Source organism: Venturia canescens, chromosome 1 (genome assembly GCF_019457755.1).
Source record: "Venturia canescens isolate UGA chromosome 1, ASM1945775v1, whole genome shotgun sequence".
Lineage (NCBI taxonomy): Eukaryota > Metazoa > Arthropoda > Insecta > Hymenoptera > Ichneumonidae > Venturia > Venturia canescens.
The window spans coordinates 28863692-28883467 of record NC_057421.1 but is presented as its reverse complement, the minus strand read 5'-3'; the positions used below and the strand labels follow the sequence as shown (position 1 = coordinate 28883467).

At 39.0% G+C, this 19776-nt stretch overlaps 2 protein-coding genes across 7 annotated transcripts in view; one reads left to right on the top strand and one right to left on the bottom strand.

The window, feature by feature from the left end:
- Timp (Tissue inhibitor of metalloproteases) overlaps positions 1-19649 on the top strand; it is a 49688-nt gene extending 30039 nt beyond the window's left edge. For 2 of the 3 annotated variants that reach the window (XM_043433772.1, XM_043433771.1), the window contains exons 2-5: positions 8059-8188; positions 11959-12041; positions 15834-16073; positions 17867-19649. In XM_043433772.1, the coding sequence (XP_043289707.1) occupies positions 8059-8188; positions 11959-12041; positions 15834-16073; positions 17867-18088 (675 nt within the window). In that variant the 3' untranslated portion in view covers positions 18089-19649. Of the gene's footprint in view, positions 1-7260; positions 7386-8058; positions 8189-11958; positions 12042-15833; positions 16074-17866 lie in introns of those variants that run through there. The other variant, XM_043433773.1, reaches the window with a different exon arrangement.
- Positions 1-19776, bottom strand: part of Syn (synapsin) — a 109232-nt gene that overhangs the window by 63418 nt on the left and 26038 nt on the right. The gene's annotated exons all lie outside the window — the stretch shown is intronic.

Genomic DNA, 19776 nt, shown 5'->3' with positions numbered 1-19776 from the left:
TACTTTTGTGAACCTCTTTTGTCATCGTAAAGCTTCAATTCAATTATAGACAACTCGAAACATTCCATATATTGTGTGTGTGCGACGTGTGACGTGAGTACGTAGGAAAAATAAGGGAAGTCGAGTGACCCAAGAAAAGTGGGAAAGTTAGAAATGTACTGGCTTCCGATACACCGCCCATTTGACTCTCGTCGTAGCCCCGGAGCATTTCTCGGGAGTACGAAGAGTTTTTTTCACTAAAAGTTGCAATGATCCGAGGATTCTCGATGAGGATGAAGTCGGGGTCAGCCAGCAACGAGTCTTGCGTACAACAAGAGAGAACAAAGTTTCCAAGCGAAAGGAGCGCGCCCGTGTAACGTGAAAGGACAAAACGTTTTCCGCTCCGGTCTGCTCTCTTTCCAATAGATCGTGCTAGTGCGACCAGATCCCTGCATTTATTTCTATATATCTATATATAATATACATTCAGAAAGCGAACATGTCACGTGATACAAGTTTTCCAAGCCTCTTGGGAGTCCGATCCAGTCGCCGAATGACCTCCGTCGACTTTGGAAGACTCCATCTTATATATAATGGAGGAGCAAAGGATTCGGACTCCGGACAAAAGTTCGTTGTGTTGACGGAATGGGAATACTGGAAAAAAGTTACGTTCCTCGTGTGAATGTATATACGTTCAATGCATCTCACGAAAAAATAGTGGCAGACATTTCGTTGCAACTTCCGATATCCTTCGTACCGGAAGTCGCACGTTTACCAACACTGATATGCTTTTTTTTATCTGCTGCATTATTGCACACTTCCCTCTCTAGTTACATCCAAGTATACTGCACCATCTGCAAACACATTGAATCTTCGAGGCATGTATCCATGTTTTTATACAATTTGGCTTCGGGCCATCTTGCGCTATTGTACCTTTTTGCTCTTACTCGACCCATTTCGTTTCTCTCATCCTCCTGTCAAAGAATTATCTGTTTTTCGTTTTCAATGCTCGTTTGGAAACATCGCGATACGAAATCATACGCGAACGGCCTCAATTCAGGGCAGGAGGTTACAACGAGATAAGGATCAGCGATACTGTCATTGGTGAACGTATCTCCTTCGGAGAGCATCATCATTCTCTTGTACATAATGGATTATGTGCCACAACGTTTTACGAATGCCCATCGGGCGATTGGATCTTGAGGAATGCGCGGCGAACTCCAAACATTTCACCCCAGAAACAATAATATTTTCCAGAAGAATGAATGAAAGAATGAAAGAATTTATTATGCCACGGAAAAACCATTGGGCAAAAAATAACAATACAAAAAAACAAAAGCATAAGCAACGAAATAAATAAAGCAATATTAGGCTATAAACTTAAAACTAAAAATAAAAATAAACTTAAACTAAAGATAAACTAAATAATCTTACGAGAAATAAGAGAAAATAACGAGGAAACAAAAATAAAAATACAAAATCATGTTAAATAAACGTAAAGAAGAACAACGAGTGGCAAAATGTTTGATTGGAAAATTTCAATAAAAAATTAAACAGAGATGCTGAAAAAGAGCACAATGAATAAGCTAAAAGGAAAAATGAAATTGATTCAGAATCCAACTCCGGTGTTTTCAGAAGCAACTGTTACGTTTCTTCACCGCATTTCTTTAGTGCCTTTTACGTCTGGAGTATAATCGATATGGAATGAAATTTTCCAAATGAATATTGTATATATTGTAGAATGAGTTTTAAATATAAAATTATTCTTTGTGTTTGGAAAGTCGATTCTTTATATGAAAATGTTTCAGAGATATATTTTGTGGACGAATTTCAAAGGAAAATTTTATCACGAGAAAAAATAATTTCATATAAACCGAAGTAAAAAATTATTTTTATCAGTAAAGAATTTTACAGTGTAAATAGTCGTGAAAAAGTATGAGTCGATGGTTGTATATCGAGAAGTGCAGATAAATCGAATGGAAGAAAGTGGTACAGTGACGTTATCGAACGAGTGGAGCTGTCCAAGAATCAGGAAAGAATCGAAGTTCGCCGTCGCACAACGAGAAAAATCTTTATTTTTTTTTCTCCAAGTCTCGGTGACATGCGACTGCAAGTGACCGAACGATAGATCGGTCGTTTATCGTTATATATATATATATGTAACCGTTATCGTGTTCGGGAAATTACTGGCCATTGAGAAAAACAGGAAAAGGTACAGCCCCGAAAGAGGTTGACGACGCAGCCGGACGGGAAGAACTCTCGAAACTTTCGAGCTTGACGTCCTCGATCTTCAGAGCAAAACGACGCGATTCCAGTCTCTCGATTTACCATCGACGGAGACGCGAAGAAAAGAACAACGGAGCAGTAGTGGGCGATAAAAAGAATACGATCGAACAATTTTTTTCAACTTCCGAAAGCATCCTGGCGGAACAAAAGATTCGTCCTTTACAAATATACTACGTGGACCGTTATATATGTGTAGACGTATTTAAGCGAGATTGACGGTTTAACGAGAACTTGGCAAATTCACATCGGCAACGGTGAACTTCATGCGTCATAAACCTCGATCGTAAAATTTATTTCGCAGAACACTTCTAATTCATCTATAATGAAAGAATCGAATCGAACGCGACAGTTGTGTATTTTATTTCGTACGATAAGTGCGTCAAGCACAAGTGCATCAATAAAATCATGAGTTATTGACAAGGAGAAAAATCATACGGAGTTTCGTGTTTTACATTCAACCGCACGCGCAAGCGCGCGCTTGTCTTTAATTGTTTTAACACTTTTTAAATAAAAATATTACTCAGGACTATTGTTCCGAACAGTTCATTGCAAAAATCACGGTACCTACGGTCGAATAGTAATTGCGCAAGATCACTCTTACTAAATTACTCCATCACTTCACTCTTACGTCGCTAAATAAATTTATCTGACGCGATCGCGATCGAATGTATTGCAATTGTTTCCTCCTTTTTTCTACGATGTGAAATACGCACATGAACAAACTACGAGCACAACATCGACAACCAATCGACGTACGTCTATAGCAGCTTCAAAAATAACTCGCACTTCGAGATTTCGTGACCAACTCTTTTTTTATGAAAGGATAATCGCACATCAGAGCATCGATTCAACATTTGGCAAAAGCTTTTTAAAGAGTCTTGGAGATTGAAAGAAAAGTTGTCGCAATCACTCTTTCTAATTATCATGCCAGAAACATGTTTAATCACACTGATAAGTATGAACTGAATACATCGAGACCTCGTTTTTTTACCATTCCCCTGATTCTTTGCCCCCACCAAAAATCGTTTGGCTAGGGGAATAGTAAATAGTATTAGCGGGCGTTGTTTATCCCCACCACCATAATTCAACACGCCGGCCACCCCGCAATCGGAACGCGCGATTTTGGGTATGTACAGTACATACAACCTCGAAACGCACCAGAACCTTTAGGTTAGTTCAAGTTTTTTCAGCCACGTAGCATTACGGTTACGCGCGCATGAACCCCAATGTTTCAACCCTCCCTATGACGTTTCAAGCCACACCTCCCAACTGAACCTCGACCTTTTACCAGTCCGCTCCCTAGATGGTAAAAAATCGAGGTTTTACTGTATGAGAGAAAGGTGAAAAACGATGTTCATCTACTTCGTGATTTTTGCTTAAGGAGGGTGGCTACCGACGATACAATGTTGCCATGCTAAACCATGTTAAATACATTAAAAATTTCAAAATGATAAGAATTTAATAAAATTTGGTGAACATATTCTTTAGGGCCAAATTTGACAGTACAAATTTTTTAAGATTTTTCTTCCGTACAGTTATCGAGTAATTGATCACTAAAGTTCAAGTGTATAAGCATAGCGTTTCCATATATATATGTATACATTCCGGGCATAAGAAATCTGCTTTAATCCGTAATTACTCGATAACTAAGCAGAAGAAAATTTTGAAAAAAATTGTGTCTTCGCACTTGATGTTGAAGAACATTATCACCGCAAATTTGATCAATTTCTTATCAATTTGACGAACGTAGCCACCCTCCTTAAATAAATAGTCTCAGGTTGTTGATGCAAGCGGAATGTCTCCTGAAATTTCGTATTCCGGCGCATTATAAAACAAATGTAATGAAAAATATTCAAACCACCCCCGAGTAATAACTAATTAAATTAACTTTATCACCGATAATTCCAAGTCTTTACCATGCGCACTGCATTTCATAGTATATCTACTCGTTCGTACGCAGACGTACGATAAATTATGATTGCCAGGTTTGTGAGTAGATGCGCCAACATCGCATTAGAGTACGTGAGAGTGTATCGTATATGTATACAGTAATTTCGAATGGTGTATATCTTGCGCATTCGATTGTTCAGACCCGTTTCGTTCCTTCGGGAGGCGTTCACCGATCGAAGCTTAATCGTGTACACACATCACCAGTGCACCCTATGTAAACACTATTCGCAATTTATAACTCTCGATGTTCAACAGAATTACGAGGATAAACGGACCAAGCTACGGTCCAATCAACCCACGGTTTAACTACAATCATTCCAACTACGTGTCCAATGAAAAAATAAAAATAAAAAACTATAAATATTACATTCAAGAAAAATATGTTTACGAAGCGTGATCTTCGGATCCACAGAAATGTAATTTCTCCTCGCTATATATTCAGCTGATTCAGAGGGATACTTCAAGAAAGTGATTGACTCCTTATGGAGGAAACAAATTAGCTGTGAGCTCAATGAAACAGTACCTCGTAATTGTTCGCGCGTGCTCTTAACTCGTCAATTTACTTTAAAAAATATGAATTATGGACGAAAGTTCGAAAACTCAGAAAGAGAAGTGCGAATAACGATGACCCACCGTATCGACTATTTCAAATGGGCATATGTGAACGCTTTTTAATCGAAAAGCTTCCTTTTTAGTATACACGATTCAGTATATATGCAAAGAATAGTTAAAACAAATAATATGCCTACTTCTCTTGGATTACTATGACAAAATGTTTTTTTTTTTTTTTTCATCTCAGAGGTACTGTATTTTTTGCAAATGCTTTTGATTAGTCGTTAAAAAATGAGGATGGAGTTCTCAGGGTATAATCAATCCTAAAATCTTGTTGAAACTCTCTCAAATAAAGTTCAAATTGCGACGTAAGTCGGAGGTTCGCGAACGTCGAATTCTATGAGAAAAAAATGAAAAACACATTCTTGATTAGCCAAGATCATTGAACGTGAATAAGCACCGGTATTACAAATAGATGTTATTATTTATAAAGTGTCGTAACAATCAATGAATATATTCGGAATAGTAATCAGAGCAAGTTAAAGTATCTGATGTAAAATAGAACTATTGAGAAGCGTGTTATATTAGATATATAGAACGCGTTATGAGATTTCTCGTAACAGTGCGGAGTATTTCGGTCCGGGTTAACGATGTATATTTGTCTCGTCAATGGGATGCTTCAGTGCGTCGTTGGTTAACCACATATATTTCTATAGACATATAGTTACGCACAGCTCGGTTATCGTCTAGTTTCTATGTTTAGTTTCCGGGGTGGCCCAGCTGGCGTCTATAAACCGAGAGCAGGGGAGCTTGCAGCGACGTCAGTCTTGTCAAACCTTCAACACAACCTCGCCCCTTTCCACCTCATCTCTTCCTCGCATACTTAATACATCGAGCTTGCAATTTCTCCATCTCTCCATTCTCGCCTGCCTTCAGTTTTCTCTCTTTCCATTCAATTAGTCGAAAGCTTTGCACAGTGGTCCAAGGCTCAACGATTAATGGACCAAATCTCGGCTCACTGTGTACCATCTCTAGCTCTGCTATGATGATTTGCTGAGAAGCTTCGTATTGTGTTTTTCAACAACTGGGCTACCCACGAATTTCCAGGGAAGCTTTTCACCATCGCGACCAGCAGCACAGCATTTTAGGCATTCCATTAATGTACATACATGCATATGGACGCATCGGCCACCCAAAGTCCGTTTGTATGCGATCTCTTCCTCATCAGGTTTGTGAATAGTCAATAGTCACAGAAACAGACAAGAGCCAATGGCATCGGAGATGCTCCAGATCCATACCTACTTCTCATCTTCCCTTTGTCGCGATCTTTTTGTCTTCATGACACTCGAGCTTCAAGAGTCTCAATTGGAGCGAGGCTAATTTCTTGATTAACGAATTGTCCCTGGCGAACGAAGAGCGAAGAGCGTACGTACACCGAGAATCATACATGTATAACACGAACACACGCTCAAGTGATAATAGCATTGCATCATATATGGGAAGACTGCGACACGCGAGAAAGAGAGAGATTGCTTGAAATGCACTGCAAAAAGTAGGATACGAGAATTACTTATAAAAGCAGTATCAACCACGTGTATATATACTTTCCCCTCCAATTAAGACGTTTAGCTAATTATCCCTCCAGGATAAACTTGTAAAAATAAATCAAGAAACTGGAACTCCTCTTGGCAATCAACCAATCCCACATACGCATTCATACAAAAAGATGTATAAGAAATTGTTGCAATTTTGTGACGTTTGATAAAATTGGACTACTTTCCATCCTACCAGTTGATCACGATTCCTATATACACGAATACTCTTTTCTATACATGTATCCTCAAACAAGCATTATTCAGATTTAAGTATAAAATTAGAACATATCTATGTGTATACGTATTCGCCTCCATAAAAAATCGTAACAGCCAACATCGATCGAAAGTGTTCATTAAAAAAACAGTACCGAAAGGAGGAAATTGCTAAGGGTGTCTTGTATCCATACCGCGTGTGCACGACTTATCATCAAATTCGTACGTATCTATTATGCAGGGAAAACGAAAAGGAAGAGAATGACTTGGCAAATAGATAATTAATGAGGATGGGTTTCAAGTTGCCGTTTACGAGACGACGGCTCGTTACTGCTTTCTCTCTCTCTCTCTTTGTGAAAGGACCGATAACGAGAACCGGCGTCTCTTGTTCCCTGCAAATTTTGCTCGATCGTCACCGTCCCAAAGAAAAAGAGAAATAATGGAACGTTCATGTATATATACACAAATACATACAGTGATGGAACTCAATTCTTACGGATACACACGCGCATGCGCGCACGCACACACAGAGGATATATAATCATATTTCCTATCCGTACGAGTTTGCCTTCAAGATATGCCCAGGCAATCGGCGGACAACGCCCGACAACGATGTCGAAGACCGATCGGATCGATCAACTTGGCTAATTGAACCGTTAACGATTAGGTGGATAAATTGGTATTCTCTACCTATATGACACTGTCGAAGCCCGAGCACATGCTGGCCTCTGGGCTCTTTACAGCTTTCCTACTGGCAGTAACGAGCTCTGTACAGTTGAAGATTACACGCGGGAAAGGAAGCTTTGCCAAGTATGTACATATACATAGCCCAATTTAGGACATCAGCAAGATCGAGTGTTAATTGCAACGGCAAGAAGCCTCACAGCGTCACAAACTCTAATATCCGTTAAACATCGATAATGCGCGTATACGTATATGTATATAGAAAACATGTACATTTCTTGACGGCCGATAATCGATTCCCCACCGCATTACCGCGATAAAAAGCAAAAGCTGATAGCACTTGGGCTATTTTGTTTCACATTCTCCTCGGTCTTCTCCTTCATTTTCTCCTGTATTTTTTCGTTCTCATTGAAATTTTAATTGAGACGGATTTTCGATTGAGTACCCGCGGGATGTTTTATCAGGGAACTTGATATTATTTCTTGCACGCATTCACGGTGTTGAGTTGTACTCGTCATCAAAAAAAACATACGAAATTTTTCGTTTTACCAGTCATGTTCAATGTTTTTCAGTTGAAATAAAATACCGAAACAAGTCTATCCTTTCATGGCATTCGATCGGGCTCAAACGATTTGCTACCTTTTAATGCACCGTTGACAGAAATCTGATGGAGAGGAGAGAAAATTGATGAGAAAAACAACGCTCTTTCCACGTGAATTCGAGCTCGTGCGATTTTGTGTTCTCTAGTTTTTACAACCGCATTTCGATAATGAGATTTCGTTTTTTTTTGCTATTTCAGATGGGGCGATTAACGCGTTTGACGTTATTGGCAACGCTGCTGGCCGTATTACTGAGCCACGTGTCTCTCTCAGACGCTTGTTCCTGTACACTTCAGCATCCACAGACCCAATTTTGTCAAGCGGATTTCGGTAATTAAAATCTCAACCAATGTTCTTCTGCATGTACAAAATTACGTATAGAGCTTTATATTACCTTTCAGCTGACACGTAATACGCTTTTATTTTATTATATCCATTTTGTGACGTATATAGAACACGAGTGAAGCACTCCACGTCGCTACAACACTCCAAGAGTCTAACCACTTTTGATTCATCCAAATTTATCATATTATCATTCGTCATTACGAACTACGAACAAAGTTTTATTTTAAAAATAACATTCTCTCGGAGAATTGAAGCTACGTTTCAGTGCTATTTTAACCTTTCAACAGCCGATAAAATATATTTGTATAAGAATTCAAAACTCTTTAGAAAAAAAGTACGTTTTACTGGAGTAAATGCGCTTAAATTTTTATCAAATGGAAATTCAATTCCAGTGAAAGTCGTGAAGAAATGCGTACAATTCGAAAAATCCAAAACTAATACTACACGCTTATTTGATGTGTGGAATTCAAATTAGGCGAATCACAGAAGCCGCGGGGTTTTAGAGTGTAAAAAAAGTGGAAAAGCGCTTCGCACTTATAATATTCGGCGCCAATACTGTGCACATAGAATTACCAAGCCTATCGTCTACAGTAATCCTATTAAAGGATTAATTCCGCTCTAGATAATACGGAGGTGGAGACACGTACGAGATTCAATTGAACGTGGTAAACTGACCCCCCCCCCCCCCCCCCCCCGCCCCGCCCCGCCCCCCTCGCCGCTGCCTCAAATTATTTATAATTATAATTATTCATGAAATCATTTTAATACGCTCATCAATATATATTACTGAATTTTCAGACCCCTTCAGTGGAAATGATAAACTTTTAATTTTATAATTACATATTTCCGAAGTCCAGATTCCTTTGTTACTTTCTCAAAGCGCTCCAAAATAGAATTTCAACAATTTTAAAAATCTAGGAAAGCTATTATCCGGCAAATATCGCACTGCATTTTTTCCTGGCATGAATTTCGAAAAATGTACCAGTCCCATTGAACATTTTAAACAAGCAACATATCCCGGGCACCGTTAGTGACGCAATTTCAGTGTTGGTCGCTCTCCAAAAACAGTCTTGGGTGGGGATGGACGTTCAGCCGAGTATCGGATAAAGCATCGATCACTGAGCGGCGACAGGTTGTCTGATCAGTTTCTGATGATATCGCGACGACCCGTTGTCCGGTGAAAATATGGCGAAATGTATTGGCATAGATTTCCTACGGATCCTCTAAACCTTCAATCATCTGCGCTGACTGCGACACTGCGGTAGTGCATTAGGAAGGACCGGGGCAAAAAACATGCACGAGATGAGATCGAAAAAATGGGAAAAGTATAAAGGATACGGAGAAACTTGCGGCAATAAAAGTGATTAAATGGCCGAATCGGATTTTTGTTTGCACGAAAAAGTCGAAATATAGTTAAACATGTTCGTAAATAATACAAGAGCTCGAATAATCGAGTTTAAGGTAGTTCTGCATGCACACGTACAAGCTAAAAGTTTTGGCTGCGGTGTTCAATAAAATCCAATGCTCATACGGTGCTGCCGGCTACACAGTTTTGTCATAGCTTGTACACTTTGCCCGCCCTACACAATCACGCCTCATGCACGAATAGGCTCATGCACGCTCGTAATCGTGGCGACAACGCCGTTTTCCATTAATTACTATAGCGTCGAGCATCAAAATGTCAATGCGTTTCCCGAAATCTTATTTATTCGTCACGAAGGAAGTCTTCAATTGGCAGTTCGATCGAGAAAGGTGGTCGAACACTAAAAAAAAAGCTTTCATATTGTTTAGTGTTGCGCTCATCAGTTCGCCGCACCGCGTGCACTGTTGCCACTTCGTCACAGCTGGTCATGCGCCCGTTCCGCGTCACGTAAAATTTCCACAGTTCATAATCCAATATCTCCGAAACTAGATGGTCAAAAATTCCCATTTTTTAGAATATTAATCCCACAATAGTACCGAATGCACGACTAGTTTTATTTTAAAATCGTAAAATCGGTTTAGCGTCGATAATGAAAAATGTAAACAAAGTGCTATCCAGTGACGCGTTAGGTATGGGCATCGCGTGCAAAATGAGCCATTTTTAATCTCGAATATCTCGAAAGCTAAATGGTGAATCGATTTGAAATTTTAACAGTCACTCCACGAAGGCTATTATTACACCATATTTAAATTTCAATAAAATCTTAAGATTTCAACAAAAGTGATATCTTAAAATAAATCGCACATATAGATTCGCGATTCAATCTTCATTGAGTATATCTATAATATACATATACGATGCCCATGTGAAAAACACGTACGTCGTGGGCACACATCCGCTTCTCTTATATCCGTTCATTTTGCGAGGAAAGTGGTTCTATACTATTCGCTTGGGGATTAGGAAACGTCGTGTTCTCGCGCTGCTTTCCGAACGATCAAAGCCCGCACCATTCGAGAAATCATTTCCAGAATTCTACTCTGGGAACTTTCGGTTCACGTTCGCCCGTAACGCCTTATGAGAAGTAATAATATACTGCATACATAGATACGCGTCCGCGTGTTTATGTATATATATGTGAGTAAAAAAGACATGTACTGCTCCGATCGCAGTTGATGTGGGAAGGGATTATCCCACAGCAGTGCTTTTCCCTTTCATAGCATCCAAGAAGGAGCAAGACTGTATATATTCCGAGAACTATCTCTACCCTTCCGAGTCGAGTGTGAAACGCGGTTATAAGCGTTTGGACTTAATACTCCGATTCCCTCGTCGTAATTCACTCCGATCCTCGTTTAAATCAAAATTGCGTGTCATTTTCGTATTCTTACTGTTATGGTGAAAAAAAACGAGGGTTCATCTCCTGTACCGATTTTAGCTGCAGTCCAATGGTCGTAAAAAAAAGCTGCTGTGCTTCCGTCGCGGTCGAAACGATGGTGGACTTTTATGCGGCTGAGCATATCGGTTATGATTTAAAAATGAAGAATAATAACTTGGATCTCGGTTGGAACGATTTACCATATGAAATCGAAATGAAAGTTAATTTCGTTGCGATTTCCTGACAATTGGAAAAAATGTGAAAATAACGAGTATTAAAAAAATTTTCGTTTTCGTTTTATTCTCCTTTCCATTTAATAACGCTGTCAGTCGAGTACCGTGGAGAATGAGATTTAATATGCAGTGTGCACAGACCCGGAAGACATTTCTCGCCGAAGAATTTTCCAAAGGGTGGGAAAAAAATTGTCAAGATTTCACTGCGGGAACCGACGAGAGCTTACAAATACGTACACTCGACGACAGCAACCACTCGCAAAATATACGTATATGTATTTTTGATGAAATTCTCATTGCACGTCGCGTCGTGCCATGTGCCCCGGATGCATAACGCGAAAATTCGGCAAATATTGTCTGCAGATCCCGGAAGCGACTTAAGTGATGCGAATATTTCAACGTGAATTCTCCTGCCTTCTTACAATGGGGGTATACTTCAGTGTGATATAACGGGAAAACTCGTGGAAAATCGATGACACGAAGTAGGATAAAGGTTGATGAACAGAGTCCTGGGGAAAAAAAACATTGCCGCGAAACAAGACGTACTATCAAAAATATAATGACTCAGAGAAATAATTTTTTTGTATCTAATCAGCCTCCAAATCTCGCAGGGTCTCGAGTAGATCGATTCTTATATTCCATCAATTTTTTTATTAATTTATTTGACACACTTCTTTTTTCACTGGATTTAAATAACAGGGAATAATGTTGCATTTATTTTTTGCAGTTGCTGTCGTGAGGGTGAAACAACGATTAAAGGTTAATGATCATGAAGTTGCCTACAAAGTCAAAGTTCATCGCGTTTTTAAGGTCTGTGACATTCCAAATACATCGTAGTTGTAGTTTAAATGATTTTTTATCATCACGTTTCGTTAAGTTCGAGATTAATTCCGATTCGTCGTACGATCACTCTACGCAGAGGTTATTTCATGTCGCACTAGTATAAGAATATTTTTCGTTTATCGTCGCATAGTCAAATAAATTGAATTAGGCGTTTAAATTTTTGTATCGGTCATCCCCATTGTGTTCATATTATTCCACGTCCCACTTAAATATATGGTGATCTTCTGTGCTATGTTTAGTCCCCGCTATCAACGTATGAAGATGTAAAATGAATTTATAAATTTGATTTAGCAATGAATCTTACTGGCGGGCACAAACTTTTATACGAACTTGAAATTTGGCAAGTCATTTCGACGGGATGCATTTAATTCGTTTTCCTCTTACGAACGCCTGATTATATGCCTGATTGAGTTAACAACTCCGGGAAAACTGCAACGTTTCTCTGTAACAACGTAAAGTACGTTGAAATCGTGCAAATAACGTTGAAATATCGCGTTGGTCTTTTTGAATTGCCACCAATCGAGAACACTCGAGCATAACAGAAAAGCCAAACAAAATGAAAGCTACGTTCTCTCCGCGAATCTCTGAAATTCCCTTTCAGAACATAGAATTTGCGATCCAGACGCTGTGACGGCGCCGGCGACGATGACGCCGGAGCGACTCACCTCTTTCCAACGAGTTTGTCGTTTCTATGAAGTAATCACTTCTGTAACACTTTCGGAAGCGTTTTCCGCGCAAAACTTTTGCACCTTTCCTTCCTCACACACGAAACCATTTTTTTCCTGTGTTTGTATACCCGAGTAGTCAGAAACACAAATACCCTTAACCGATCGATCGCAACAGTTTACGACACGCTTTCCCTTCGACAAACATCATTTTTCTAAACCTCGTTGAACATGTCTGTGCCGCAAATTTCCAAACAAACATCCGTCGTCGGTAGAGATACTCTTCGCGCCCACAGCTCACAAGCACTAAAGAAAATCTAGGAAGTATCGAATACCTTTTTTGGAGCAAATATACCAACGACGCGCAGGATATTTTTCGAAAGATGTTGTTCTTGAAAGATTCAAAAGTATACTTGAAAACTTAATAAATTTCTGTATCTTCCCCTGAACCCACTGTTCTCATATTAAATTTTGAAAAACTTATTGCATTATTATATAGAAAGTTCTTTAAGACTCGGTAATCTTGGTATGGAACATTCATTCGATATTGAGCCATTGGAAAATTGGTAAATACATTCGAAGGGATGAGTTAAATCCTAAGGAAGTTTTCGAGTCTTCGAAAAAAAAAGTTAAGAGGCTACAATTGGCGGAAATCCTCTATCCTGCTCAATGAGAAGGATAAGGAGATAGGATAAAGTCGTCCGAAGCGCGATTGTAATATCGGTCAAGTGCACTGCATTTTTCTTGAAGTGAGATTTTAAAGCCGTCGGAAATGGCGAACCATGGAAAAATAAAAAAATGATGTTATTCTCGTGCTGTACAAAATGATGGGTTCTCTTTCGAGGAACATGAGAAAAAATCGTGTCTGCGGATTGATATTTTCGGAAAAGGAATAATTCGGAAAGCGAATAGAAATCGAAGTAGGAAATTCAACGCGTATTTCCTCGTCGCGAATTCCACGCTTCGATAACTTATTTCGTCGAGAGCTTTCACGATCTTTATTTTTTCTTTCGCTCTGTTGACCGGGCCAAATACCGATCGTGAAAGTTGTCTCGTCGGCAAACGCTTCGAAGCGAATAATCGCCGATCCTCTTGACTCGAGGTCCAATGTGCATAAGTATATACACATGCACTTTGGAGCTCTCGCCACATCGATCCTGGCAAGCCGAAAAAAAATTATCTATACAAGACGATTTATCATAAAAATCTAGTTTTCAAATCGTAACTCGATGTGTGGAAGTAGTTGCCAACGGCGACCAAAATTTTACGGATCTTCACAAGGCAATTTTTCAATCATTCAGCTTCAAAATTTCAAGCTATTTCATGTCAATTTTTTTGTCCGTTCGAGATACTTTTAGTAAAATTGTTCTGGGAGAAAAATCTAAGAATATTTGAGACCAACATCATCGCTAATGTCATTCCCGATTCAGGGCGTGTCCTTATCAATTTTTTTAAGGAAGTTGAGGCTGTACAGTCATTTTTTTTACCCAAAAGTGATGACCTGTACCTTTCAAAAGTTAGGCCAGTTTACAGTTTGGCAATGTTGCATACACTTTAAAGAAAAGTTGGGGAAAAAAAGACGAAAAACTGGTGAAAGCTCAGTCGAAAACACGATCAGTGACGATCCTAGCCTCAAAAAACTCCACGGAAAACAGATTATTATTAATATAATCTCAGCAAATCTCCTAATAAATCTGAAAAAATTGACATTATTCGGCAAGCTCATGTTGCCCAAAAAATTTCATATTTTTAGCATCATCTTTAACGGAGATATCACTGAATGTGTCTTGACTTCCATAAGATTACATGTTATTTGGCCCAAATTGTTATTGTTTTTTCTCAGCAACGACGCTCCTAAACTGTCTGAAAATTTAACTGATTTTTTTTTACACTTCACTTTATAAGATGCAATCGGTTTAAAAGCGGTGACATCATTTTCATTCTAATGCCTCAACTTCCTTAAGGAGTATCCGGGTAGGGAAACTCCTTCCCTGTGCGCAACTATATTTTCTGTAACAAATCTGACGTAAATAAAAAGAAATCTGCTTTAAATAGTAATCCGAATGACGAATAACGACTAAAGTGTTCTAATCGCCTCTGTAAGATTCCAAAACTACAGTTCAAAATCGTAAAGGAGAAAAAATCAACCCCTGTAGAAAAATGAAGCAGTTTGCTAAAAATCTGCGAGTATACGAATCATCGGCTTGTCGAAGTGACATGGAATTTCTTGTACAGAGTCGATATTATGGCTATACATATCATGAGAATCGATGAGTATACCAACGCAGTTTACCACCATCGACGAGTTGAATTTATCGCCCTTGCTTCCCATGCTCGTAATTATGGACCGTGCAAAGCAGTCGAGAGGTCGTCGAAGGCACAGCGATAACGACGAGATACTCGCAAAAGGGCTCGGCCCTTTTCTTCTCATCTCATTCCCTTTCACATCACCGTACACACCCAACATTTCTACCTCGAAATTCGCATTGCGAGGTGCACGAGTCATGAGGCTATTTCCAAGCAAATTTTCCTCACACAATTATCCTTCAAAGATTGTCCGATTTCACTGTGAATTCGCTTCAATTCTCACTGATTACATTGCCATTCGTCTATTCGATTTCCATATGTTCGGTAAATTTTTCAATATCCAATGTGGAAATTATTGCTCATGTTCCAAGTAGAAATGAATATACCAACGTTCACAATAAAAAAAAAAATCATTCAAAAAGACCTTGAAAAGTTGTCAGAGAAGGTGAAACGGAATTGCACTAATTTTAGAGGATTATTACATTTGTGAGGCTCTTTCAAATGTCTTTCTATATTTCAGCATTATTATCAGTTGATTCTCTTCCGACCTGAATTACCATGAAAGAGTTGACAAGTGTTCATTTTTGATGAAAGAATATCAAGATTCGATGTCGAAATCCATACAACGACACATGCATTCTCAAAGCCCCGGACAGTGATGAAATGAAAAGAAAGAAGAATTGATCGATACGAAATGTCGCAGTCTCTTTTCACGTTATTAATTAACTGCAATATTCTCATTAATTCGTAATGAGCGTGACAACAATCCGTGTATTTTGGTTAATAGGCGATACCAAAAGCACGAATTGCCCTGGAACGGAAACCTCTTTGGCTCTGGTCACCCGCAACCGACAACATGTGCGCTGTGCCCTTCCTCAACCCGGGTAAAACGTGGGTCGTCGGTGGACGTATGATCGGTGGAAAGCCAAGTCTATCACTTTGCAACATCTGGAAGCTTTGGTCAGAGGTCACACCCCGTCAGCGCAAGGGTTTTCGTAAATTATACCATGACGGTTGCTCTTGTCAGGTGTGTAACAACAATTATCATTTTTCTTTCATCTTACCCTCGAAATAGAACGAACCCAAACACGAAAAATTATTTTATTCAAATATTACAATAGCCCTTTTTATTTTGATGCATTACTCGTACGCTGGTGAGATTCAATAATGGAGTTTTTTTTCAAATATTTAATTTGAAGACAATTGAATAAAAATTTTTTACCTCAGATGAAACGATTTATACGGTTTCAAGATACGGGAAATTATGGCATTCGACGTCGAAGAACGATAAAATACCCGAAAAAAGCAACTGATTCTTGGTCCGACGATGGACAGTGTATTAACCGTGTATTTGAGGGAAAAAATGTTATTTTTATTTCGGTACACACTTGTTATTTTTACCCTCAAAAAATACATGAGAACATTATTTCTGAAAAAATAAAATTTCAGTTAATAATTTGTTATTCAAGAATGAAATTTTCTATCATAACGCTGCTTTTATATTCCGGAGCAGCTCGCGAGCTCAATATTAGATGTAGTCTGTTTCACTTCATTATCGTCAGTTTTTCCAACATTTCAGTCGTAGAAAAGAAAAGTTTATGTCCAGATGTGACTGTCCATGTCGACTCTAAAATGTTTATGGTATATTTGTCAGAAAGCCTGTTGCGGTATACACAGGCGCGCGCACACACCGACACACGTACGAGTGACCCCTGAACTTTCGTACTCTCAAAGGACCTACGTAACTTCAAACGACAACGACGACGTTGGCACAGACCACACGTCGTCTCGTTTCATTCGCGATATTCCCTCTTGCTCCCACTGGATGACCTCGTATTTGCTCCATACAGATGGTACATATTTATCCTGTGGCACACGTAACCCACGATCGATTTAATCGGCGAAGGCATATCTCACATAATTCAACATTGAAAACCATTCGGGTTCTGTCGTTTCATATTTTCCACATCCCCATTCCAAATATATATTCTCCACATTCGCTTCTCCCATAAATGTGAATTTATATATTCCTAATATTTTATGCATCTCGAACTGTTGGATGAAAAACGAAAAGAAAAAAATTGCAGAAATTTAAAGTAACGTAGAATTACGGTGCTTCTGGCAGAATCTCCATCGAACATTTGTTCCTGACGTAAACATCAGGAATTCACATTATCCCGTCGGTTCAGCACTAAGAAAAACCTTCTTTTCCAAGAGTTTAGCAAGAAATTATTAAAATTACAAAGAATGTCCCCGCAGTCCTCCACGCTGTGTTGGCTCCAGTTTTCTCGTGCATTCTATGCAAATGTGAATTCCGAAAATGCATACTTACATTAATACACGTAATAATACTCAAATGTAGTTGAAACTCATTACTGCCAGAATAACAAAAACTAGAAAAACTATTCAACGTTTGAAAACACAAAAATATACCCATTCTTGTTTTTTTTTTTTCCCGTGACGACAAACAAAATTGCCTTCGCGTAATGAATGCACTATCAAACACAACGGGTGGGGGTCGAAACAGCGAACGATCAAAATAGCGAACAGGCATTCTGTATATCTATATATATGCATATATAGATATACAGAATTCGCTATTTGATCGTTCGCTGTTTCGACCCCCACCGACGATCAAAATAGCGAACCCCACCCAACACAACTACTATGACGATTTAGTTTGAATTTCTAATCGTAAATTCTTGAAAATATTATGCAAATGGTCATACCTCGAGATAATAAAAGGATATAGAAATGTATAACGATGGTGTTGCGATGGAAATTTAGCGATACAAGAAAACCGATATTCGCTATTTACAGATATCGTATACGGAGTGGTGGAAGAAAGGGGTCGTATTCGAGTCGACAGGTGGTAAGCAATGTCTATGGGAAAGCACTCCAGGTCCGCAAGACTGCCAAGAAAGTCACGGTATTTGCATGCGTGGTCGCTCAGGATGTTCTTGGGCACCGTCGCCCGCGTACAAAAAATGCATAATGCAGCATCAACGTCATCGGGAACAGCATCGAACACGGGAGATTTGAGTCATCGAGCCACAAAATGCCACTTAGAAAAGTGCACATGCCCGTAGGTTTGTGCATATTGGAGATAAAATTGGTACCAAGGCCCAACTGCATACCGACGATAGTGCATTTCGTATGTTGGATCCACGATTTGCTTCGAAGCATCCTTAATTGGATCGATTGTTATTTCACATGGTTGATCATTTGTCGAAAGATTCATCATTCTTTTACTAACTTTTTCGACTCCTTCTGAATCGATGTTCAATCGAACGACCTCCGATTCAGCGTATCGAATGTCCCTTGGCAAACCCTCGATTACTCGAGTCAGGATATTCTACTTTTTTGGTGTTTTTGCATTTTTCATAGAGGCTCGTATTCACTGACACGACGAATTGTTCCCCGAAATGGGAACGATTCGTCAATCGCAACAATGTAAATAGTTATTATTCTCATGTATATTGCGCATATTTAAATTATTCTTCTTGTCTAACTCGTAACTGTTGAAACTCATGAAAAGTAAGAAAAAAACGCAAAACGTATATAAATACGGTATAAGATATACGGCTAATTTATGTTATTTAACTTTGGTGTATTCATTGAAATGACTCGGACGAATACGTAACGTCGTTTCAACCCAGTATTAGACTCGCGAATTTCAGTTCAACGCGTTAAATCGTTTATAATTAATTGTTGTTATTATTATTTGTACATTCGTGCTTAGAGAATCTGCGTGATCTGGTCGTTGAGAGGGATCCCTCTGCGTATGCTTTTTTTTTTTTTTATCGTCCCTGTCACACGGACGTGTCCGAATGCATTTCAAACTCTGATCATATAATTGTTTGATCGATCGAAAAAAAACTTATCTGGAGAAATGAAACGATTGATACGATCGTTAATCAAGGTGGTCGCAGTCTCGTTAATGGCAATATTAAAGTACAAAATACAAATATATTTTGCGATTTTTGAAACCCCCCGATCTTCCATTTCGGGCACACTTCGCGTCGTGTGTATAAACGATCGTTCTTTTCTCGTTCTCTACTACTTCCTTATTATATCTTCCTCCGTATCAGCTTCGATGAGTTGATTTTTCGACAACCCTCTCCAGAGCACAAGTTTACATTGGAAGCAACGAACCGTAGTAAGAGAGAGAGGGAAATTGCGACGATTACACACGCATATATCTGCAGGAATACACACGGATATAGGCATCTCTGTAAGCGTTTATAAGCAGATATACGTGTCTGTATTTCGGATATTCGATATCCGGCTGCTATCACGATTGTTCTCGAATAGCCACGCAGACCGGAAAACGTGATACGCTCGTCTCAAATGGATTGTTCTCACTCAGCGGTAATACCGGAGAGACTCGAAGATCTCGGATGAGAATGAAAAAAATATAGATATAATTCTCTATGCCGTATACGTGTTCGCGTAGACGCTTATCACTTTCAATGGAGCTGAATTATTTATGTTGTAATAGTATATATCTCGATGTCACGGCTGGCGAATATCGCAATGAGAATTGAAAACAAAGTAAACGAATAAAAAAGATAAACGATACGAAGCTCGCTCTTGGATTGTACTGGCTGTTGCGACGTTTTTTTCTCTGCTCCTCTCCTTTAATTTCTGTAACGACGTTGCTATGCGCGATGAAAATTCGAGCGAACTTTTCCCCGAAATCATTCAATATTTGTACGATGTAACTTGAC